The sequence below is a fragment of the Meriones unguiculatus genome, chromosome 2, assembly GCF_030254825.1.
Source record: "Meriones unguiculatus strain TT.TT164.6M chromosome 2, Bangor_MerUng_6.1, whole genome shotgun sequence".
Taxonomy (NCBI): domain Eukaryota; kingdom Metazoa; phylum Chordata; class Mammalia; order Rodentia; family Muridae; genus Meriones; species Meriones unguiculatus.
Window position 1 is genome coordinate 54,465,519 of NC_083350.1, and position 26,380 is coordinate 54,491,898.

Consider the following 26,380-nt stretch of genomic DNA (forward strand, 5'->3'; position numbering starts at 1 on the left):
ATTTCATGTCACTCCTGGGATTTACAATTCACTTTAACTCATTTGAAGCACTTGATGAATAAGTTAAGAGCTGGAATAAAAGCCACTTTAGGACAAAAATAAAGAAGTCTTTGGCTTTGAGGGTTATGGCTTGCATGGTATGACTAAACTCAACAAATGGCAATCCATTCTGGAAACTTTGCTCTTGTTTGTGAAGATGGACAGAATGAATTGCCAGGAAGATGAAATAATCCCCAGCCTTGGGCTCTGAAGGAATAGCCTGGTGTGAGGAGGGCAAGACCTGAACTCAAGGAGGCTCATTGTCCCGGTTACGACTCAAGCTACTTCCATGGCCCAGTCACAGACATACATGGATGTCCATGATGGGGAACGATTAGTTTCAGTTCATACATGAAGAGCAGAAGTGTGTTCAAAGACTTAGCTATTGAGGTCAAACACTTCGTAACTAGTAGCACTTGAATCCAAATTCAGGTCTATATTCTACACGCTACTTTCGAAGATTCCAGAGTCTCTCCAGACTTTGGTCCCGTAAAATAAGATGCTATTGATCACTTAAAACCCACAGCCCTTTCCAGTTCTCAAAATCCAGGAAAGAAGTGAAAACCGGTCAACAAAACCAAACATCCAGCTACATGAGGAGCAAATATACCTTCTTCTCAAGTTCATGAAGCTTTCTCTACACAGTGTTTGCTAAAGAGAGTGTGTTGGAGGGACAGACACTGACTAGTAGAGGCCAGGGGTCTCTGGAATCTGTGTGGGACATTATTTCAGAAGGGCACAAGAAGAGGCGGAAATGGCAGACAGAAAGCTATGGCGATAGCTCAGGTGGGAGAAGGCTGGGGGCTGGTCTGAAACAGTGGTAGTGGAGGGGGAAGAGGCAGATGTACTCAGGAGATTTGAGGAGTGGGATGGCATAGCCATACATCACACATACATATGCTTCCCTTCTTCCCTATATTAGGAGAGCTGTGAATCCTAGAAAATTTGTTCCACAAAACAACATCAAGATAACAGGGAAAAATATTTGGGGATGGGGAAAAATGAGAACTGGGAAATGGGCTCTAGAAACTTGAATCAGTTCTAATAGTGTCATTAATCTTTGTGAACTTTGGCACACTTAGCAATTTTTTCTTTTTTTTTACCTTTTTTGAAAAAAATATTTTGTTATTTTTAATTTTTTATTATTACGATTTATTCATTTTGTATTCCAGCTGTAGCTGCTTCTCTCACCCCCTCTCAAACCCATCCTTCCTCTTCTGCTCCCATGCCCCTTCCCAAGTCCACTGATAGGGGAGGTCCTCCTCTTCCATCTGACCCTAGTCTATCAGGTGTCATCAGGACTGGCTGCATTGTCTTCCCCTGTGGCCTGGCAAGGCTGCTCCCACTCAGAGGGAGATGATCAAAGAGCTATCCACTGAGTTCATGTCAGAGATGGACCCTGTTCCCCTTAATAGGGAAACCCACTCTTAGACTGAGCTGCCAAGGGCTACATCTGTGCATGGGTTCTAGTTTATCTCCATGAATGGTCCTTGGTTGGAGTATCAGTTTCAGAAAAGACCCTTGGACCACGATCTTTTGGTTCTGTTGCTCTTCTTGTGGAGCTCCTGCCCCTCCAGGTCTTTCTTTTTTATTTTTATTTTTTTTTAGTTATTTTATTTATTACAATTTATTCATTTTGTGTCCCAGCTGTAGGCCCGTCCCTCATTCCTGACCAATCCAACCCTCCTTCCCTCCCTCTTCTCCCATGGCCCTTCCCCAGTCCACTGATAGGGGAGGTCCTCCTCTTCTTTCATCTGACCCTAGCCTATCAGGTCTCATCAGGACTGACAGCAAATCAAGTAATCCAATTAAAGAATGGGGTACAGAGCTAAACAGAGAATTCTCTGTAGAGGAATATACAATGGCAGAGAAACACTTAAAAAATACTCAATGTTCTTAGTCATCAGGGAAATGCAAATCAAAACGACCCTGAGATTTCACCTTATACCCATCAAAATGGCCAAGATCAAAAACTCAAGTGACAACACATGCTAGAGAGGATGTGGAGAAAGGGGAACCCTCCTCCATTGTTGGCAGGAACGTAAACTTGTACAACCACTTCAAAAATCAGTCTGGCTCTTTCTCAGACAATTAGGAATAATGCTACCTCAAGATACAGCCATACTACTCCTAGGCATATATCCAAAATATGCTCAAGTATGCAACAAGGACATTTATACACTTATGAATAGAAAACTCCTAAATACCTTTTATGATTCAAAAATTTACTCTATTATTTTGGTGCATTTTTTTCCTCCAGAGGAATGGTGGTGGCTGTTTCTGTTCTACAGAAGCATCCTTCTACTGGAAGAGGCAAAGCTCTGTCTAGAAGGGATTTCTTGAATATTAATAGATTTCCATGTTAGCTTGAATGTGAGGCAGTGCAAAGTGAGCAATAAAACATTCTATTAATATTAATAAAGTGGATCTTGCTTATAATTCCAGTGGTGCATAAGAGTGCTCATGCAACCGTCAGGGTATTTTAGCAAGTTTAAAGTTTTTCATGAATTCAATTATGTTTATTTTACATACATCTACATTTAGGTAAATAAGCCACACTGAAGCAGAATTCTGTGTGGACAGTGTCTGGATTTCATAACACAGTGTTATTAGAAAGGCCCTCTATTTACCAGGCAGCAAAAATTCATTAACTAATGCTATTATTATTTTCAGCTAGGCACTACTGAAGGGATACCTATTTTTCCTTCTCCATAAGGAAAATGTATTAATGAGCCTTTTAAATTAAAACACCTTGAAGTTATAAAGAAATGGTGATGTCAAAAGTGGCATATTTCAAAAAAATATTTTACTATTTCTTAGCTAAAAATTATCAGTCACATTTTGTTTTGTCACACTTACCAAGTCCTTGGCATTTAAAGATACTTCATCCCACCAGGGGGATATAAAGTAATATTCACAATTCAGAATTCTCCTGAACATGAACTGATCACCTCTTTCATCATAGAATGGTTCAAATCCACAAAGTCTGGAGGGAAAAAAATAGAATCAAATACCTTTAAAAGATCAAGTATATTTCATCACAGTCTTGCAAAAATTCAAGATCTCTTTCCATATTCCCTATTGTATAGGTGTCTGGCTGTTCCATTATAATTTATGATGAATAACATAAAACCACAACCTCACCTCCAGAAGGTATAAGAAGAGTGGAACCAAATTTCTTTTAAAAACTATAACAACTATAACACCAACAACCTACAATTAAACCAGTTAATATTTAGACATTATGGTATTGATTTTCTAGCAGATTTTTCTTGAGAATTAAAAAAGTATTAGACAAATTGATTATTCCAATTTAGTGAAAAATGGAAGAGTTAAACATACAAGTTTGAAATTAGAAAGAAACAGAACTCTATAAAAAATAGTAGATGTCTGACTTTTTATATATTATTCTAGCTTGGATTTCAGACTGAAACAAAATAGAGATATTAATTCAGTCATGACAGGCAGCCAACAGATGAGCTGCATGGATTGACGCCCTTCCTGTAAATGACCCGAATCTTAAAGACCACATTCACTGACATGTGCTATTATAGGGTCAGCAGAAAGAAAATAAACGATGTGATAAAAGGAACAGGGGTGCACATTTGACTTCTGAAAAGAGAGGGCAAGAAAAGTGGGTGTCTGCTCTGGGGTAACCAAGCACACACTGGTTAGAGACAAGTGGTGGTCCTGGGTCCAGAGCTAGGAAAGGCAGCTGCAACAAGTAACAGTCTTTCCAGGCATATAGTTACATGTTCCCCCTTGAAAATCAAGTGGGAAACAAACAAGAAGTTCAAAGACATCCCCTTTAAGCCAGCCAGGATGCTACGGAGCACCCTGAAATCCTTCCTGAAATGATGGTTTCTAGGAAGAGGCCATTTTTTTTTTTACCGCCTTTTTGCTCATCGGATGTTTCCACGGGAGAATGTTTGTCTCTTCCAAACATTCTGGAGCTCTCTGGGGAAAAGGAGAAACCCGGGACTAAAACAGCCAAAATCGGTGCACCGTCCCCTGCCTACAGCACACAGAGAGCCCTGCACTTGAGCCTCCTGCAGATGTCTGATGTGTAAGCACATAGAGGTGATCAGGTGCCTCCCTCTCTAACACTAGGAAAGGGTGGCCTGCTACTGGCTGGTCACTGAGAACGTAGCCAGCTTTCCAGCTTTGCAGTGACTCTTCTTTGATGACACAGGCAAACAGCTCATATCACATCATCCTGAAACGTCAGGATGGAAGAGAACTGCAACCCAGCATGGGACTCTCTTCCACGCACATGGTCCAAAGCTCCCTTGGTGGAACAGCAATGACAGTTTAGGAGATCACTGGAATTACACGGGGTCTGGAGCATAAATGTTCTGTACAGACCAGCTCCAAGCCTTTGGGATGAACTGCAGGGCTGAGAGCTGTAGGAGACAGTTTGATGACGTAGGACGTCAATCTGACCACTATCGCCATCAGATGCCAAACGCCACAGCTCTCAAAGGTGAAGAGTTCCAGAGTTCCCGGGAGAAATGGTCAAAGGTGCTTTGTTTCCAAACTAAAGTCATCTTCAGAAACAGTGAGGCCATGGCACAAAACAAGTGGTGGAAAGAGGAAGTTTTAAGGAGTGAAGTGCCAAAGCCTCGGTTGTCGTAAGATGAGGGGCGAAAGGAAGCACAAGTTTCCATTTCAGTAAGAATTAAGGGCTGGGAGGACGTCTCAGAGGGCTTGCCCTACAAACAGGATCTGAGATCGATCGCCAAGGCCCACATTTAAATAAAGCCAGGTAGGGTGGCATGCACTTGTAATCTCAGTGTTGGAAAAGTCGAGACACAGCTTGGGGTTTGCTTGCCAACCAGTTTACCAAGCAACCAGTTTAGCATAGTTAGTGAATTACCGTTCAGTGACAGAGACCCTGTCTCAAAAAACAATGGACAGGACCCGAGAAGTGATACCTCAGGCTATCTTGTAGACTCCACGTGTGTGCACACACAAATACACACATGCACACACACACAGTGCATTGACACCAACACATGTGCGCACACATAATAAAACTCTATTGATGAATTTATAAGAAGTAAAGCTCAGGGTTTATGTACCTGTATAGAGGTGGAAAACTGACTGGGACCTCATTTGGGCGTTCATGCTGAGATCTCACTGACGTTCTTGGCACAGCTTTCCCAGGAGGCCTCAACAGAGTAGATCCTAATCTCATCCTTCCCCGCCCCCATCACTTTCATGCCCTCCTCTCCTTTGGTTCTAAGCCACCCAGTGCGAGGAGTCAGGTGTTACAGCCCCACGCCCCCAGTCCCTAAGCATACACGAAGCCTAAATAAAGGAGACACATAAGTCCAGTGGTACAGTGCCCAGATGTGCCAGTGTTCCTTGCCAGGTGGACTGGACTTCAGTAACGAACTACAGGTAAACAGGATGTCCCTGGGCCTTTGGGCTGAGAAAGATGGGGAACTGAAAGGTGTTAGTCATAAGCCGCACTGTCATTTTCGTTCACAGCCTATTATAGCTGTAAGTGTAAGAAAATAGAAGAAATACAAAAACGAGTTTGTCTGATTTGGCAATGGACTATGGGAAAGTTGTTTTCAAGGATACGATCTCTTTTCCCACTTCCTGTCCCATACGCTGGCCTTCTCATGGAGTTTTACTTATTCTGTGTTCCAGTTTTTCAGAATGAATGCCACTTTTAGTTTTCTGTTTTCGTTCCCTCAAGTTCTCTCACAGCATCGAGGACTCAACCCTTCAAGGTACATTTCAAGCCAAGGTCGTAACTGGGGACATGCATTTTATAGAGACCAATATGGATCCTTATTTGTGTATGTCTTAGGGTTTTTATTGCTGTGATGAAACTCCATGACCAAAGCAACCTGGGGAAGAAAGGGCTTATTTCATCTTATACTTCCAAGTAACAGCCCATCCCTGAGGCAGTCAGGACAGGAACTCAAACAGGCAAGGACAAGCTGATTCAGAGGCCGTGGAGAGGTGCTCCTTGCTCTCCATGGCCTGCTCAGCTTGTTTTCACCAGGATCACCAGCCCAGGGATGACACTGCCCACAGTGGACTGGCCCCTTTACCATCAATCAGAAACTAAGGAAATGCCTTACAGCTGGATCTTATGGAGGCATTTTCTCAACTGAAGTTTCCTCCTTTCAGATGACTCTAAGCTTGTGTCGGACATAAAAGTAGCCTGGGATTTTTACCTCCTATCATGAAGAATTCTTGCACATAACTCAGGAGCTAAGATTCTCTCTCTTCCATGTAGGGACACAGTGCAAAGTAACTTTTCTTAAACCCCAGAAGAGGGCCCCCAGCAGAGCCCAAGCCTGCAGCCATCCGACCTCAGGCTTCCAGACTCTGAGAATGGGAGAAGGTCAGTGTCTCTTGTTTAAGCCAGTATGCTATGCATCCAGTGAGGGAGGTCACCTCTGATCATAGGCGCTTCGGAACCCTGGAAAGATCTGTTACAGGTTCTCCAAACTGACCGCATTCCCTTCAAAATGGCCAACAAATGTGTTTTGTGATCACCTCTTGGCTGCGTTGATACCTTGCTTTAGTTTTCCTACAGCAATCTTCATGTACGAGTTCCTTCACTGTTACCCCCAATTCCATCACCACTTTGGCAAATTTTCTGAAATTCCTTATTTTTTTTTATTAGACTTCAGCTCGGTAATAGAGTTGGAGATAACAGAGAATGAATAATCAGCTCATTTTATTCACAGCATTCAGCCCAAAGCCCTTGAAATCTTAACATAGAGAAAAATAAATTAATAGGTAAATGTGCTTGAAATATTCTGAGAAGAAACATGCTATTTTGGGATTTCTTCAGCAACAAATGACAGATCTCCTAAGAGGGTTAACAGTCTGTTTAACAAAATGCAAATAAAGGAGAGAGCGTGACCGGTGGACTTGGACATCATGCTTACTAGGATCGTTAAATATTTCCCCAAATGTGGGTACTGTATTGGAAAATCAGATAAGGAGGAGCCCTGGTTACATTCTTCCCTCCAGGGATAAGATAACATAAGAAGCAATATTCATTTTGAGACTATGCTCTCACTGCCATTAGTAGAGAAAGAGACATCACAAAAGTCAAAGCTCAGCAATGTATCTCATGAGAGTTATCAATATCTAGACAATGCCATGCAATTCTGTTTGCGTAAAGGTTGCTCTTCACTTACAAGATATAGGTGATTATTCCTACAGACCACATGTCCACCTCAGGTCCATAGGCACAGCCCCGGAGAATCTCAGGTGCTGCAAAGAAGGAAAATGAGGTTAAATTGGAGTGTGCCCTCATCACTCACATTTTAATTGCAATCAATGGGAAGAAACAAATTCCTAACAAATCTTCAGAACTCTCTTCTCCCTTATCCACACTAGGATGAACAAATTCTCACATCTGTTCCTGGAGGAGAGACTGTAGTCATTCTCATGTAGCATGACAAAAATGCTATTAATGATCAAATTCTGTATCAAATTACAGTACGCTGACATGGCCTGAATAAAATGGACAGAGGTGTATCTTTGCTACAAAATAACAACAATAACTACAAACACCCTCTAACTCCAAAGGATAATTTATACATACATAAGGAAGAAATGAAAGTTAAGCACAGTCAAAGGGAAAACAGGCAAAATTATGCTTCTTAGAAATCAAGAACTGCTTGAAGCAATACACTCATGTCTGAGCATGTGAAGACCGGAGCAGACTTCAGGAAGCAGTTGCAAAACTCTGGCACAAGAAGGTTGGCATAGGAGCAGGAAAGGGCTGACACACATCTTGGCCTTGACTGCTGCATATCAGTCCTCAAGGAGCTACTGTCCCCTGTGTTCCTGAGGTCATGATCTGAGAAAGAAGGCATAGCAAGACTTATTCCATTTGCTTTCTCTATTGTTGGAGTAGGAAAGCCTTCTCAGCCTTGGCATGGTCCTGGAGTGAAGAATATAATGGTCCCTTACATTTTTTATTTTCCAAGAACTATGAAAACTGGAAGCTGGCTGGGTCAGGTGGTTTGCACTGAGTACTGGGGCTGTGTTGCTTCCCTGACTCACAAAGAGAGATTAAGAGAAGCAACACACTACGGTCTGCAGAGAGATGGGGTTTGGGTCTATTAGCCCCAAACATACACTCTACATGCTGCTGGGGCCCATAAGGACTGAGCTGTTTGAGGTAGGTCTGGGGGAGCAGAACACCACGCTTCTCTGGACAGGGCCTCTGGAACCAGTGAACTGGAGTTACTGTCTTCCCTGGAAGGACATCAGCCTTGAACATCAACACAAGCTCTGGAAGGAGCCTGCTTCCAACAGGCTGTGGGTTTACTGTGGCTTTTCCATGTGCACCCCACCCTCCTCTTCCTCTGTAGAATCGTGTTATACAAAATACAGAAAATGAATAGCCAAGCCAGAACCATGACGGCGCAGGGGACAGGACATGTGACAATAGATGAAGCTGCCACTCAACAAGATGCACCCTTCAAGGAACGGTATCTGGATCCCAAAAAGGTTTTTTTTTTTTTAATCTACACTTGAATTATTCCTAGGGGAAAATGACCCTTTTAAAGATTTGATTAAAATTAGGAAGAAGGCCTGCCCAGCGTCAATGTCTTTCACTGTGGGGCAAGGTCTCGTTCCCTGGGGTAATTTACACCTCATGGAAGGAGACTGTGTGCCCCAGAGTGGACTGAGGACTCCCCCTTGTGAGTGCAATGTTTTTCCTTGTGTCCAAAGTACTTGGACTTAGCTGCCCGCACCTGCTCCTAGAGCTGGTCCAGAGCAGAGCAGGGAGCAGAGCAGGCGTTTGATTTGCACAGGGAATGCTATCAGCCCCTGCAGGCCCAGGCCCTGACATCGGAGAACCTCTCGAGAATCCTGTATCAATGTTTGCAGAAGCGTTTAGTTTGTGAGACTCGGTTTGTTTGTTTGTTTGGTTTGAGCTCTCAGATCTCAGTGGACTGGACTAGCTGATTGCCAAGTTCACTCGGAGCTTTAACCCGTGGTTTAGTAAGGGATTAGCTACTGACCCCTAAGTAGGAACAGCAGAGCAGCAGGAGCAGCGCTAACCACAGAGCCTGCTCTGTCTCATTCCCCGTGAGCCCTGCTAGCCCTGCTTAGGTGACACTAGTGTAGTCAGCGCTCAGGGTCATGTGTCTGTCCTGCTCTCTCTCAGGGAACCCAGCCAAGAGCCCTGCAGCACGTGCACACCCAGGAAATAAGAACCCCTGGTATGTCTACAGAGCAACTGAAGTTTTTGCCCCACACAGCAAAATCAGCTCTTTTATCACATCTCTGTGCAAACACACCCTCCAGTAGCAAAATAATTTCTCTGCAGGGCATTATCCTGTACTGAGTCAACTCTGGGGGTCAAAGGTTAACAGAGACAAAGGGAAAATATGATGTTCTTGTCATCTATAATACATTTCTCTTAAAATGCGTCTTATTAAGAAACTTATACTATCTTAACTCCAGTATAAAAGTGAAGTCAAATGAAGTCTAAATAAAATTTCCATTTTAAATCAATTAACTATTTTAAATAGTGTAAAATCAGTTACCCATCTAAAATAGTATAAATTATTTTAAATTACTAGTTATTATGACCGTGGCTTTCTTTGAAATCAGCTGATATCACTTAAAATCCATCTGAACCCTTTAAATAGCTGAAAGCCTTTCCCAAAAACTTATCCAAATCAATTTCAGGTTCTGGCACACCAGTCCTTCAAGCCTCCTAGGCATCGGACATCCTCACAACTGACTCCAGGAGTCTGGCATCTCCCCAGAATAAGGAATAACAAAGAAGCAGGCCATTAATTTCTGTCTGATAAGGATATCAAGCCAGGTGTGGTTGCACACACATGCGATCCCAGGATTACGAAGCGGTAGACAGGTGGACCAGAAGTTCAAGGTCACCTTCAAAACACAGTTTGAGGCCAGCAGACGAAACAAAACAAAAATCACCAGGTAAGATTTCAGCCTGTCTTTTAATGCCATGAGCACTTAGCTCTCCTTCACACTCCTTTCCTCCCAATTCCCAAAACAAACAGATAGAATCTGGGGAGACAAAGTCCTTTTAAGACATAGACATTTTTTTTTCAGATGTGCTTTAGTGGCAGGACACGTAGCTCAGGAATAGAATAGACAACTAGTACGATGAAAGCCAGGAGCTCCACGCTTATCACCAAAGGAGACCAAGTATTTTACAGGATGGGCAATCAATCTCCTTTTCTAAATGCCCCGTAATCATGTAGTGATTTTTCCTGGCTGTCTTCCAAGTGACTTGAAGTTGCCTGTCACTTTCTGAAATCAGCTCACTGTTCAGGTTGGCACCCATGAAACCACTGTCACAGGGCACAGCTACCAGCCTCCTATCAGGACAGCTGAATTTTGGTAAGTGTTTTGTTAATTCCCTGAGTGTCAGACATGCCTTTTTGAGAAATCAGTTTGGACTGGATAAAAAAACTACACAAAAGTTCAAACGGTGTGATATTTATTCACTACCTCCAAGATCACAGAGTGGTTTGGTTTTTTTCCCCCCACTTGGATGACAGCATCATTAAACATCTAGAGATTGAAGAGCCACCGAGAAACTAGAAACTATGATGGCGTCAAACAAAAGCACTCTAACCACTTCTGGGAACAGCGTGTGGTTGTTTACTGAGACCATGGGTGCTACATTGCCCCTTCTTTCCAGGGGCCCCAAGAGAAAGCTCCTGACCCCATTGTGCTCCTTGACTGTCTCTGATCTCATCACTGTTTCAGGTAGGCTCCATGAACCTTTCTTACTTACTGTGTTAAAGCCACAGAGGGGTGTAAGACTTTTCAAGCTACAGTTAACCCTATTGACTGCAACAGATCTGAAGTAAACTAAGAAGAGTGAATACAATGCATTCGTTCATTCATTCATTCATTCATTCAGTTCTTCAATAAGTCGTCAAATATTTACTAAGTACTTGCTACATGGCAGACATTGTTAGGGGTACTGAAGCAATTGTAAGGAGGTGAAGAGAGCAAGTCTCAACCATATTCTAAATTATGGCTCACCTGAGAGGTAAATGTTAATTAAAAATAAACCGTAAGAAGGGACATCTTTGCTAGGAGACAGCCAGGTCACACAGGTCATAGAGGCAGCCAAGTTCAAAGCGAGACATGCTGAGCCTATGGAAGTTAACTAGGCAAATGGGGAGAGGGTAGCTGAGGAGAGAGGGCAAAGGGAGCTTCAAGTGGAAGAATCAACTATTCCCATGGCAGGAAGGAGCAAGGCCTGGCTCAGGACCACAGTGGTGATGAGGGGAAATGTGCTTCTAGAAGGCAGTTAGATCTAGTGAGTTTCTTTGCTGTTAAATCTCTCCCCTGCTTTCTCTGTAGCCAAACACAGGGTGGTGAGTGCCACAATCCTGTGCATCTTTTTTTGTTTTTCACGAAACCATTTTATTATTATTTTATTATTATCATTTACCTAAAAAAGTATATTCTTTTTTCAGATTTTTAAATATATTTTTTAAAATGTATTACAATTTATTTACTTTGTATCCAGGTTGTAGCCCCCTATCTCAGCCCCTCCCAAACCCAACATACCTCCTTCTTCCCCTCCCATGCCCCTCTCCAAGTTCACTAATACAGGAGGTCCTTCTCCCCTTCCATCTGACTCTAGCTTATCAGGTCTCATCAAGAGTGGCTGTATTGTCTTCATCTGTGGCCTGGGAAGGCTGCTCCCTCCTGCGGGGGAGGTGATGTAAGAGCCAGCCACTGAGTTCATGTCAGAGACAGCTCCTGGTCCCCTTACTAGGCAATCCACTTGGAGACTAAACTGCCATGGGCTACATCTGTGCTGGGGTTCTAGTTTATCTCCATGAATGTTCCTTGTTTGGAGACTCTGGAAACAACCCAGATGTCCCTCAGCTGAGGAATGATACAAAAAAATGTGGTACATTTACACAATGGAATACTACTTAGCAATTAAAAACAAGGAAATCATGAAATTTGAAGGTAAATGGTGAAAACTAGAAAAGATCATCCTGAGTGGGATATCCCAGAAGCAGAAAGAGACACATGGTATATACTCACTTATAAGTGGATATTAGACATATAATATAGGATAATCATACTAAAATCTGTACACCTAAAGAAGCTAAGCAAAAAGGAGGACCCTGCGTAAGAGTATCAATCTTCATTCAGAAAGGCAAATGGGATGGACATCGTAAGAGGGAGAAAACAGGGAAAAAGACAGGAGCCTACCACAGAGGGCCTCTGAAAGACTCTACCCAGTAGGGTATTGAAGCAGATGCTGAGACTCATAGCCAAATTTTGGGCAGAGTGCAGGGAATCTTATGAAAGAAGGGGGAAATAGAAAGACCTGGAGGGGACAGGAGCTCCACAAGGAGAGCAACAGAACCAAAAATCTGGGCCCAGGGGTCTTCTCTGAGTCTGATAATTCTGTGCATCTTAAGGCCTGAATGTGACTTTCTGGAGTCCCCCATTGCCAACGTTTCCACTGGAAAGCGTTGCCTTGAATTTAAACACATTTCTGGGAGCCACAAAAATCCAGTCTATCTTTTCTTTTCTCTCCATATATGTGTTGGTGCATGGGCGGAGCAGGTGCACATGCATGTGTGTAAACATGTGGAACTCGGGGAGTGTATTGAGCGTCGTCCCTCAGGAGCCGTGCACCATAATCCTCCGATGTTGTCTCACTGGTTTACGGTTTGCTAGTCTGTCTCTGCTTCCCCATTGCCGGGTTCACAAGCACATAGCACCTGGCCTGGCTTTTCACGTGGGTTCTAGGGATTGAACTCAGATCCTTCTGTTTGAAAGGCAACAGCTGAGCGCTTTCCCATGCTCTTGCACCGTCTTTAATGAAGCCTCAGGAAGTTGTGAAAAGAGAGGAAGGGAGAGGGGAGGGAATATATATGCAGAAATCTCAAAAACTCCTTCCTTCTTCCTCATTCTGTCTGGGAAACCAGAGAAGGATGTACGCAGGGCAGCTGCCTGGTGCCTAAGCCAGACAGATTCCAAATTGTTTTTCTTTTTTCTTTTCCTTTTTCTTTTTTAGCATCTGTGCCTTATGTAGTCCTTTGTTGAGCTGTCACACGTAGTTTGCCAAGAAAAGCAGCACACCTGTGTGAAATGGTGCAATTTTTAAACTAGAACAGTTTGCTGAAGGCTGTTCTGATGGAGGTGCAGCTCAGACTAGAATGTGTTTGAGATTAGGCTGAGCTCAGGGCAGTAGGTCTGTTTAACGGGGAGTGGGCTCAGCTAGCAATTCCACGCCACGCCACACTGTGAAGGCTGAAGGGCTGGGAAGGAATCTCAGGCCTCTGTCACTCCTTTCCTATCCCTGGCTCATAAAGAAAGAGGCAGGAGGGCAGGGATGATGTTTTCAACACAAGCTACACAGTGTGTGTCTGAAAGCACACTTCCTGTTCCCAAGGCTCTTCCTTCACTGACACAGAAAATGCAACTCCAGCTCCCGCCTCGTGGTTTTCACAAAAGCTGTTTACAAAGTCTTCCTTGACACATGAATTGTATGATTTTTAACTTGTGTCAATCCTGGCTGAAGAAGGATAGTTTTGTCACTGTTTTTTAATAATATGCTAAAAAGAAAAGCAGAGATTTGAGAACACCTGGTGCTTTCAGCAGCAGCATCAACAACTCTCTTCACAGCTTACTGTCTCTCAAAAGTCACTTTTCTAATATCCCATTGAGGTCTTTTGATCCTCAGGAAATCACAACTTTCCACCAATCTGAATCACACCAAGTCTCCCAATCTCTTCAAAGCTAGCAAGGGCACATGGATGAGTGTTCATGCTGGAAAACCTCTGTTCCAATTTCCGTGGGATAAGATGAAGTCTAAACAACAAACCCAGCTCATGTTAATAAGAGTATTAGATAAGAATCTCTTTTGTATACAGAAATATAAGTAAAAATAACAGGCCTTAGAACTCCATCCTTCAAATATATTAAATATGGGCCATACTACATTTCTCTCTAAGGCATACATAAAATTTCTCACTGGTGATTTTCAATAGTTCTTTTGAACTTTTTATTTTTATTTTATGCACATACTTTCTGTATTAGCATCCTAAAATGGAACATTTTTTGTGGGTGTTCAGGGCCCAAATAGTGCAATTTAAGCATGTCTTCTACCCACTTGCCTTCAATCACCCTTTACTTTTGACCTCTTTTCCTCCCATCATTCCATCCTCCCATATGTATTAATAGATCTGTGTCCCTGAAGAACTGTGAGTTCTCTGGTACAGTTGGTTCTGTTATTCAAGTCATATCTTCAAATTACACAGAAGTGGAAATTAAAAAAAAAACACTGCTGTGGAGATCAGCAGTTAAAGACTGCCTTTATATTAAAACACTGTCTTGGAGGCTGGAGAGATGGCTCAAAGTTTAAGAGCACTGGTTGCTCTTCCAAAGGGCCTGAGTTCAATTCCCAGAAACCACATGGTGGTTCACAACTATCTATAATGAGATCTGGTGCCCTCTTCTTGTGTCCAGGCCTGCATGCAGGCAGAATACTGTATAAATAATAAATAAATAAAATTTTCAAAAACACAACATAAAACACTGTCTCTAAAGTCACAGATGTGTGGGGATGATGTTGGTAGAATTCTTCGCATAGACAATGCTCAGCCATCTAAAGCCGAAATACACTTAGTGAACATTTGTCAGAGTACTTAATTACTAGGTCCTCAGTTCAGTGTACACATATAGAGATGACTTCTGTAATGTAGTATACAATACATTTCTTGGGTGACACATAAATCACCAGGGCTCATTCTTCCCTATCCTTGCTGCTATAGCCTTGGACCACAAGAGGAGAATCTGTCAGATTTTGTTGACCATTTCAGTGCCAGAGAGGCAGCCTCTTTGGTAGCTGACAGGCATAGCTGTTAGAACACTATCTGGTATACTGTATATTTGGTGCCTTGTGAGACCCATTTCCAAACACCAGTTTTCTCTCCTGGGGAATTCTCTTCTGTTTGAAGCTCTGCACATGGGTATATTTACATTCATTCTGTGTGGCCTCTTAAAGGCGTTGTGGGCAAAGGATCAGTTTGGGCTTCCTCTTTTTATGTCTTGGGGATACCCACTACAGAGGCAAAGGTCCCTGTGCACCAGGGTGAGCAATGGAGAAGCCAGGAGGAATTAAGCACACAGATTACCTCTCTAAAAGCGAGAAGATCCTTGGCTGCTCTCTAGGAATGCTGGGGGAAAATGTAGCTTACAACCTGGTAATCATTTGCTACTTGCTCGGGCCAGGCGCCACTCATGTACCCCACAATATTATGTTTGTTTGTTCCAGAATCCCCCTCCCCAAGAAATCCTGAGCATTACTTCTAGGCCATAATATTCATCCTTGTGAGTGATACACTTGTACTTTACAACAGCCTGAGTGACCTCTGTGTGATCTTGGAGACAGGCCAAAGCCTGACTCCACAGGCACTGTGCTTACCTCAGTCATTATTTTAGACCTTCATCTTGAGTATTGCTTCTAAGTCAACAGGACCCATCTTTATGGAGGAAGCCATATGTTCTTTGTAAACCACTTCAATGTAAATAAGCCTTAAGCTTTGTTGTACTAATGGGACTGAGTTAACTGTAATCAGAAAACTTTTTCCAATATTGTGCTGGGCTAAAATATGTTTAAAATAAATGAACTGATGTCCGTCTCTTGAAGTATTGGCCCAGCACTGGTACCTAAATTGGGCTGAACTGAGTTTCATTCTTGTCTCTTTGTGCACTGTTTTTCTGCTGTCCAGAAAGCCAGCAGACACTGCACACACCAAACAGTCTCAGGTCTCATGACTTTAAATGCTTTCTGTATCCTGAAAACATGTACGTTTCCATCGACAGCCATTCTTGTTTCTGAACTTCACACACACAGCCTCTTCGCTTAGATGCTAAACAGCCATCACTAGATTAGCAAGCCTAAACTTGCTGCTCCAAATGGCAATCTCAGCTCAGTACAATTGTTAATGACATCCTCCTAGTTGTTCGGTATTTCCTCCTCACCACATTCCAACCAACCAATCTCCTTTCTGGCTTGAAAGACATCCATGCTTGCATGTCGCTCTGATTGGCTGTCCTCTCCACTAAGATGTCAGTTCCCCAGACCTCCCTATTGCTTGCCCTCCCTTACACCTTTCAAGTATTTACTCAGATATCCGACCCTCACATAAACCTTTCCCTAATTACTCATTTAAAATTACAACCCAAGGCCTTTGTTTTTTTGTAACATATACTACTTCATAGGAATGATCACTACTTTGTAGTTCACAGATTTATTTTACTGGCTGTCTTCTGCTAACATGCACTGTTCGTAAGGAAGAATCCTTCTTCCATCTTGCTTTGCTGTTTACCGCTATGTATCTAATGCTCATAGCACCTGGCGCATCACATAAGTTCAGTGAACATTTAGAAAAAGAGCATTGGATGTCTATACACCTTACATCACTCAGAATATACCTTATAATTAGTGCAAAATGAAGCCAATACAAGACCCAGTTTTCTCCTAAATTCAAGCTTCTGGGTAAGCTTAAGCTGTTACCCAACCTGTTGAGTCCCTGTCTTTCCTACAGTCAGAAGGAAGATGAGCCTGACAATTACCTTTCCTTCCACTCTTATGTGTGCCCAGCCTTATTGTGTTAATACCAACTTTCATTATCAGCTCACCTGAGGCAGACAGCCTGGAACACAGCCCACCTCAGGGAGGAGGAGGGCTAACGTCAGAGGGGGGCTGTATTTGTGTACCCTTTCCAGCCTGTTAATAGTATCCTTGGCCTTCCTTTCTATCTCCTCGCATAACACTCTAGCATGACACACCAGCCAGGGCAATAGAAAGTAATAGGCAGCACAAATGAGATTTTACTATGCCTTTAACTTATGATCAATACTTGGTTGAGATTATTCTTTACTTGCTGAGATGGCCAGTGTCATCTGATTCCCTTATTTTTCACTTTAGCTATTTATCTTTTAGGAATGAGCATATTCTGCCTTTAAAGGCACTATATTAGAAGCTTCTATTGTAGATTATCAAGCTTATTTTATTAAGTACAAAGTCCCTATGTCTTTCATATTAATGCGTATTTATGTTAAAGCAAATGTAGGCAACTGGTTAAATTTCTTTTGGCGGTAGCTACAGAACTCTCTCCTGCTGCATTGTAGGCTATTTATGATTTGCATTGAGTTTTGGCAGAGTCAACTTTCTAGGTTATGTTTTATTTTTTTTCAAGGAGCAATATAAAATTGTTAAAGAATTAAAAAAAATTAAAAAGTAGCAAAATAATGATTCCACAGAGTTATCATGATATCTGTGGATTGGAACTAAAGATAGAGAGTGTGCTGCATTTGAAATTATAACTTTTTCAGTGCTGGGAATCAAACCCAAGGCTTAATCTATGCTAGAATGTTCTGTGTTGCCAAGCTACCTCCTCAGCCCCAAGTAAAATGTGCACAAGCCACGAAGAAGTGTCAGGTTCATCCAACAATTCAAAAAAGCTCTCTAAGATATGTTTCTTCTTTAAAAGCTATCAGCTTCTAGATCTTCGTAAGTGGTATAGTGTGTGTGCGTGCGTGTGCATGCGTGTGCGTGTGTGTGTGTGTGTGTGTGTGTGTGTGTATACATTGTGGTGCACACATACATGTACAAAAGAAAGTAGATCGCTGGTTTTTAAAACATTGAACTGTAATTTAACCATGTTTTTTTTTTCTTCATGCTATAAAAATATCAGAAAGAGCTATTCAAAGAAGCATGAATTCCTTGGAAGAGCCTGTCATGGCCTAGCAGCCTCTCTGAAAACCTCACTGCCCTCTGTGAGCAAAGGCCAAACTGTGTACCCCAGAACACAGGGGTGCTGATGAGACAGATATTAGGCCTGCTTCCGTGAGCCTCAGCCTGCTTCCACATCCACTCATATCCTGTTTTCTGCACAGTCATCTCCAACTGTGTAGGAAAAGCTTTCTGGATAACTGCATTTTTACCTAGTTCAAAAATGGCAGTACAACCATATTTGGAAATCTAGCGGGGTCTTCAAAAGGTTTTCTGTGATTTCTATAGCATTTATTTTTGCAGTTTACCCTGTAAAAGTCTATTCTTCATTCCTGGAACCAGCCATTCAGAAAGTGTGAAATGCTACATAATTATCACAAGGCGTGAAGTCCAAAATCAATGCTTGTTAACTCTTAAGAGAAAGAAAATTCAAGCTGAACAAAGGATGTTCTTTCAAAGACCTCAAACAAACTTCCTCAAATGATAGAACTTAGTTAAGTCAGATAGGAAAATCATAAGATCCGATTAAAGAGGTTAATCATTGCTTTGTTATTAGTTAAATTGATGACAAAAGTATTAATTCTTTTTTGGGGGATTGAAACCACGGCGTTGCATGTGCTGGACACGCGTTAGAGCCGATGGGAACGAATCATGTGAGCGTAGCACTGAGCATCAGGGCAGTGCTCACGCTTTCCCATTTGGGGAATTTTTGAGCAAGAAGAAGAAGGTAAGGAACTCTCATTTACGTGACATCCCACACATTCATCATGCCCCTCACATGCCGTTAGCTGAAGGCTTGCAGTTAGCCACCCACATTTATAAGTACTGATATTTTTTGCGGTAACATATTCACTTGTAGTAACTGATAATAATGGCAGAACCAGTCTGTCACAATGCAGTGTGCATTTCTGAGGCAGCCACAGTCTAATGTATGGGATAATTAATCTCTCTCTCTATATGGAAGCTCCCCAAATATTATTTACAGGTGTAGGCGCCTGTGGAGTTGCCAATAGCCTCACATGTAGCGGCAGCTCATTCATTAGTTGTTCATAATTAGCTCCCATTTTGGTTTAAATAGAAGCACAACACATATTTGCTGTTACCAAATCCTGCAAACAGGAAAACGGTGTTATGCTCACGGGATTTGCATGTGGGATATTTTCATGTATTAATATTTCACTGAATTATGCCAATAGGGCTGTCTCAGAAAATAATGAGAGCTTGGCAAATGTTGAAAGAAAATAAATTCTTAACAGCCCCTGGGCCCTGGGAACAGAATTTGAATAAGGACAGACGTGCAAATATAAAATATGAACACACATAGTTTAATTAACTAAGCTTATGAATAAATTAGGCGATTGGTATAAGACAGAAATAATCTTTTCCTCAGCCCATTGCAACATTGGCCTCTTCTATACTTTTAATCACTCTTTTGTGATTGGCATGGCCATTAATATCACATAATTACATTGTAGCAGGTTTACTAAGCACTAAGACTCCATATAACATACATGGAGACCTTTGCTTTTTTTCTCCAGTAAAAAGACATCAAGCAGCGTGAACCCCTTATGGACAGCTTTAGAATACAAGTAATTGGTTTCCTCTGTCTGGGCATAAATCTGTATTTTCTTGCCTGGAATTTTGTTCTGAATATGCACATTTCTTAAAAAATAGTGAGTATATGCTTAGACATAACGTATCTATGATTTTTTTTTTCCTTTTCTAATTCCCTTACAAAACAAATCCTCTCTTATTAACAGGGTTGGGCAAAGGTTCTAAGAACAAGACCAACTGGGTAACTTTTTCTATTTTTATTCCCCGAGATATGACAGATGGTGTAACATGGACACTTGCGCTCTCAGAGGATGTAATTTGGGAGGCCTTCCATTAAAATAGGAATCATGCACCAGAGAATAACTGACCTTGGATGTAACTGCCCTTACAACAGGAGGCCAGAACAGCTAGCGCGTCCTGCTGCTCTCCTCCCAATTGCGTGGTTGCTAGGCACCTCCTTCAGCTAACAGAAAGTCTCTGCATTCTAAATACTAGATCTTTTTCGTACAGTTTTATCATTAATGGGTCCCACTGGGGGTGTGCATGATTTCTTATTTAAACTAACAAATCCAGAGCTCCTTCTGCCTAACCCTTATGCTCTAAGAAGCATCCCTTAGTCATCCCAGAGAAAGGTGGTCAGTAATTAAGGATAACCATAGTCTCCAGACCATACAACTTGCATGCATATATACACTCGTGTGCGTACACACACGCGCGCACACACACACATACACGGGGGGCGGGGAGAGAAAGAGAGAGAGAAGCACCACTAAAAGAGCCAAACCTAACCTCCTCACAAGACCCTGCTTTGCTTTTTCCTCGGAAATCCTGACAAAGGCTTACTAACACCTTTTGCATCCTGAGCATCTGCTTTCTTTTCTGTGTTGGCCCTGCACGGCGTGCCATCTTCTTGCTCGCTAGAACCTGTGAGCACAATCCCTTCCTTTCCTGAGCTCCCACTGGGTTGTTACGTCATAAAATGCCACCTCCGTGCAAAGTCACGCTCTCCATGCACAATAAGGATTCGCTTCAGTCCTTCACTTGGGCTTCATCTTTGACACACTCTATAAATGGGCAATTCCCCTCGGCCTACTTATGCTTGGAAGAACACAGCCCAAACTGATGACAGCACTTATCTGTGGTGAAGGAGAATGGTTAGAATTGAGGGAAATCCTGAAAATATGGTTTTTTTTTTTTTTTTGGATGGTTTCTGATTTGTCTCATTTAAAACAATAGGATGATTATAAGTATTCGTTTTTATAATTAAGCTGTTTCCTCAGTTCAACGTCTTGCTGGTTGCTTTTGGTCTAGGACATCAGCTTCTGGAGCCCTGGTCTCACTATGATCTCTGGTTTTTCTTGGTTTCCTGTGCTACTATACAAAGTTGGATATTGCCTTCACTCTAAAGCAATATTGTAGTATACTTCCTTTGGGTCAAAAAATTGTATAAGTAAAAATATGTCTATACACAATTTGAACCTTGCTTTTTGAATATACATATGTTGACCTTACTCTTGTTGAAAAATATTGCAAACCTGCTCAGCCTTTATGATAATAATTCTACATATATTTTCCAGTGGTTCAGAGTCCACAAAGCACCATTTTCCTCTGAGTTCCCAAAATAGTCTCCTGAGGTAAGCAGCCTTCTTTGCTACTTTCATTTCCTTCCATTACAGCAAATTACTCCTTTCCTGGTGAGCTGCTGCTGAAGCAGAATGGGAGGATTAATCACTCTTGACCACTCAGCTCCCTCTTTCCCCATTTCACATACTCCAGGGCAATATGCATGTCTGTAATAATATTAATAATAAAAACAACAACAATAGAAAATAGGTCACCATTGTAGGACGACAGTATCTATTAATGAGCCTGTTTATGTCAAGGACAATCCGCTAAATAGTATTTTTGCATTGATAGCTAAACTGATTTAAGAGTAGGCCAACTCCTTTTTTCAAGGAGAAGCTATTTATAGTTTTGTCATTAAGAGGCAGGAAATGGTATTTACAATAGTTTTCTGACTTGGCTCTTTTCTAAATCTTTTCTCTTCAAATTCACTTGTTGTATGTCAGCTATTTATAAAACACAGCCTTGGTTTCAAAATGCTATTCTGATTCAAAGCCTTTGTTGAATTCCCAGCTAATACTTCTGAATTCCTTAGCCTGCAATACAGATTCTTTTAAAGCACTCCTCATTTTGAATTATCTGTTTATGTGTGTATGTAGCGGGGTGGGGGTGCTGTTCATGTGAGAGCACATAGATTCGTTTATAATAGGTGCTCCCTGCCTTTCCAACTCCACATGGATCTATAGTCCATGGACTCCATGTTCTAGCTGTACAAAGTGGCAAAACGACAGACAGCTTACTGGCCAGGAGTCTGCTCCTCCTGTGCCTGCTGAGAGTGCACAAGGCTACTTCTCTGCTGAAGTCTTAGTCCCCTTCAGTATGGAGCCGAAATGCCTCCATCTAATATGACTCTAGCCAAAGTTAGCACTCTTCCTCTGTATCCCTGAGCCTTTGGCTCAGGTAAATATAGACACTGTCCGTTTACTTCTTTTGTAGCCCATGAAATCTTTGAAGAGCAGAACACACTGAGATTACCCCTGTGACTTCAGAGGTTAACATGGAGTCTATTAGACAGTTAATATTCAGTGTTCCTTTTATCAATGAATGAATCATTCCTTCTTACAATGACCGTTCTGTGTGTGGAGGGAAAGAACCATGCTCTCGGCTCTTCTCACATCCCTGAGAGGATGTAGCTTGCTTGCAGTCATAGAAAGGATTCCAATAAAGCATTCATTTCCTCTATTTTGATTGTCCTAGTTAGATTGGTTGTTCAACTCCTGGGGAAATGTTTTGATCTACTTATCTCCTGCCCGTACTCCATGTTTTATGTTAAACAGCGACTATCATATTGTTCACTATTGTTTTATGGGCAATCTTTATTATCTTTTCTCATTTTTCTCTTAATTGTCCAGTCAGTTACCGGCATTACTGATGATAAGCAGACAATTATATTTCGTACAAACAACTAAGTTCAGTACCTCACCCCCACAGTCATGGACACTAGTAGGCATGACGGAATTAGAGTAAGAGGACAAATAGGAACACATGAATTATTTTAGGCAGAAATAGAATATATAGTACACATAGGAGGGAAGGACCCAAGAGATATGACCAGAAAACAGTTCTAAGGTAAACAAAAACCTCCATTTTTAACAAACCCAGAAGCTGCCTCTAGCAATCCGCACAGTGCGACTGTCTCGCACTTTTATCCCAAGGATATGAACCTTGCTTTATCAGCCTACGGCAGAGGGAAGGAGTTGCTTAACCCCAGCTCATTCTTTTTCTTTTGCTGAAGTAAGGCAGCTCAACCACAAGGCCTTGTTCATGCCAAGACAGTTCTGCACCAGCAAGCTGCTCCCTCAGTGTTCCAAACTCATTTTTTAATGTTAAGGCCTAAATGTCTATGTTGACTCAAAATTCAATTTAGAAAATCTCTATCTCCCTCAAGGTGACAGATTTGGGAGGTGGGTCTTTGCTGTGGGGTCAGACCGTCAGGGTAGAGCTCACGTGAGTAGAATTAGCTCCTGTAAAAGAGGCTCAGGAGAAACACGCACTCTGTCACCCTGTGAGAATAAACTAGACAGAACTATGCAACAGAAAGCTGGACCCTTATGACTAAGGATGTTGAACATTTCTTTAAATGTTTCTCTGCCATTTGATATTCCTCTATTGAGAATTCTCTGTTTAGCTCTGTACTCCATTTTTTAATTGGATTACTTGATTTGTTGCTGTTTAACTTCTTGAGCTCTTTATATATACTGGATATTAGTCCTCTGTCAGATATAGGGTTGGTGAAGGTCCTTTCCCAATCTGTAGGCAGTCGCTTTATTCTGACGACAGTGTCCTTTGCTTTACAGAAGATTTTCAGTTTCATGAGGTCCCATTTATTGATTGTTGCTCTTAGAGCCTGTGCTGTTGGTGTTCTGTTCAGGAAGTTGTCTCCTGTGCCAATGAGTTCAAGGCTCTTCCCCACTTTTTCATCTAAGCGGTTTAGTGTCTCTGGTTTTATATTGAGGTCTTTGATCCCCTTGGACTTTAGTTTTGTGCAGGGTGATAAGTATGGATCTATTTGCATGTAGACATCCAGTTAGCCCAGCACCATTTGTTGAAGATGCTGTCTTTTTTCCATTGAATGGTTTTGGCATCTTTGTCAAAAATCAGGTGTCCATAAGTGTGTGGATTTATGTCAGGGTCTTCTATTTGATTCCATTGATCCACCAGTCTGTTTCTATGCCAGTACAATGCAGTTTTTAGTATTGTTGCTCTAGAGTACAGCTTGAAATCGGGGATGGAGATACCTCCTGAAGATCTTTTACTGTAGAGAATTGTTTTAGCAATTCTGGGTTTTTTGTTGTTCCATATGAAGTTGAGAATTTTTCTTTCAAGGTCTGTAAAGAATTGTGTTGGTAATTTGATGGGAATTGCATTGAATCTGTAGATTGCTTTTGGTAAGATGGCCATTTTTACTATACTAATCCTGTCAAGCAATGAGCATGGGAGATCTTTCCATCTTCTGATATCTTCTTCTAATTCTTTCTTCAGAGACTGGAAATTTTTTTTCATACAAGTCTTTGATTTGCTGGTTAGGTTCACACCAAGGTACTTTATGTCCTTTGTGGCTGTTGTGAAGGGTGTTATTTTCCTAATTTCTTTCTCAGACCTTTTGTCTTTTTTATACAGGAGGGCTACTGATTTTTTTTTTTTAGTTAATTTTGTATCCAGCCACTTTGCTGAAGGTGTTAATCAGCTGTAGGAGTTCCCTGATAGAATTTTTGGGGTCACTCAAGTATACTATCATATCATCTGCAAATAGTGATACTTTGACTTCTTTCTTTCCAATTTGTATCCCCTTGATCTCCTTTAATTGTCTTATTGCTCTAGCAAGGACTTCCAGAACTATGTTGAAGAGATATGGAGAAAGTGGGCAGCCTTGCCTTGTCCCTGATTTCGGTGGGATTGATTTAAGTTTCCCTCCATTGAGTTTGATATTGGCTATAGGCTTGCTGTATATCGCCTTTACTATGTTCAGGTATGTGCCTTGTGTCTCTGATCTCTCCAATACTTTAAATATGAATGGATGTTGGATTTTGTGCATGGAGATAACCTAAGACCCCTGCACAGATGTAGCCCATGGCAGTTCAGTATCCAAGTGGGTTCCATTGTAATAGGAACAGGGACTGTCTCTGACATGAACTGATTGACCTGCTCTTTAATTACCTCCCTCTGAGGGGGAAGCAGCATTACCAGGCCACAGAAGAAGACAATGCAGCCACTCCTGATGAGACCTAATTGACTAGGATCAGAAGGAAGGAAAAGAAGACCTCCACTATCAGTGGACTTGGGGAGGGGCATGCATGCAGAGAATGGAGGAAGGGAGGGATTGGGACGGGAGGAGGGAGGGAACCAGAGGGGGGATACAAAGTGAATAAAGTATAATTTAAAAAAAAAAAGCAGGACCTTTTCCGGAAAACCAGTCAGCTAGTTTCTTGATCTCAGACTGCTGAACTCTCATAACAGAGAAAAAAAATAAGTGTCTGTTGCTTGTAAGTAAGCCTGTCTAAAATATTTTTGTTACAGAATCCAAAATGGATGAAGTCATTCAGCAACAGGACCCTCATTATCAGGGACATTGCCAGAGTCCCTGAGAGTGCAGAAGCTGTGACTACATAAGGGCAATATGATGTAAGCAGAAATGACAGGCAGGTTTCAGGATGTCTGCTATAAGAAGGTGCACATCTATTTATTTATTTATTTATTTATTTATTTATTTATTTATTTATTTATGGTCTTCTCCCCTTCTTGTCATATAAAAACCAGAGATGACGAGATGACAGCTGGTTTCCAGGAGCCACCTTGGACCATGAATCCCCGACACCGACATCAGCAGCACTGACACGGCCATAGTTGTAAAAGCCCATAGTGTTGCTTATATTTAGACTCGGAACACGAGGCTATCATCCTCTACCTTGCCTAAGCCATACCTACTTTAAAAAAAGGTTCTGTGCTTGCTTTATACATTCACCCTGCATCTCCATCACTCTCCCCACACCCTCCTGATTTTCTATGGTGGCCACCCCCTCACAAGTCCATAATCTCTTTCATTAGTATTGATAGTATACCTATAATCCCAACTACGTTCAGTTAGCATTGACTATATGTACACTGGGCCAGAACTGACCCCTTAGGATTAGACCATACACAGGAGGTCATCCCTGGAGGAAAAGGATTCTCCCTTTCTCAGCACCCATTGAACACCTGAAGCCTCTCATCTAGGGGTAAGACCTTGTGGAATTTCCCTGTCCACACTGGCATGAAAACTGGTGTCTCTATGCCAGTCTTACTCAGACAACCATACTGCTGAGATTTCACAGTTATATTATCTGTTATGTCTTGGGGACACTTTCAAGCAGGAGGTTTCCTGGGCCTCTGGATGCTAAGTCACCATTACTTTAACTTTTCTGAACTTTCTATTCATTAACCAATACGCCACTCGGCTTCAGAAGACTTGGAGCTAGCGTAAGAACACTTGGCATCACGTAAACGGTTAATGGGAAGATCAGCATCTAATTCTGTGCTATCACTGTATTTATAAAAATAAAATTGTAAGGAAACCTTTTTAAATTCACTAGGAAAACTACCTCATTAAAAGCAAAATTATAAATGTGTGTATGAACATGGAGTCAGAGAAGGAACATCCAGGTGCTATTAATTCTGACAATACGTATTTTGACTTTCGCTTCTGTTTTAGACAGTGGCGCTGTGTGTAACGGTGTTCACCCGGAGTAACCGTGAGGCTGAGACAGGAGGTTTGCCACAAGCTTGAGGCCAACATGGACGACACAGTGGGTTGGAAATCAGCCTGTTCTACAAAAATATCTTCTCTCAAAACAAAAACAAAGGAAACAAACAAACATGTATACCAAGTCATTTCATAGTAAAGGGAACAATACATTGATTTAT

General features: G+C 41.8%; 1 protein-coding gene across 2 annotated transcripts in view; it reads right to left on the bottom strand.

The window, feature by feature from the left end:
- Positions 1 to 26,380, bottom strand: part of Camk4 (calcium/calmodulin dependent protein kinase IV) — a 243,318-nt gene that overhangs the window by 11,999 nt on the left and 204,939 nt on the right. For both annotated transcript variants that reach the window (XM_060377500.1, XM_060377501.1), the window contains exons 9-10: positions 7,212 to 7,287; positions 2,899 to 3,025 (exon numbers count right to left, since the gene is read on the bottom strand). In XM_060377500.1, coding sequence (XP_060233483.1) covers positions 2,899 to 3,025; positions 7,212 to 7,287 — 203 coding nt within the window. The remainder of the gene's footprint in view (positions 1 to 2,898; positions 3,026 to 7,211; positions 7,288 to 26,380) is intronic.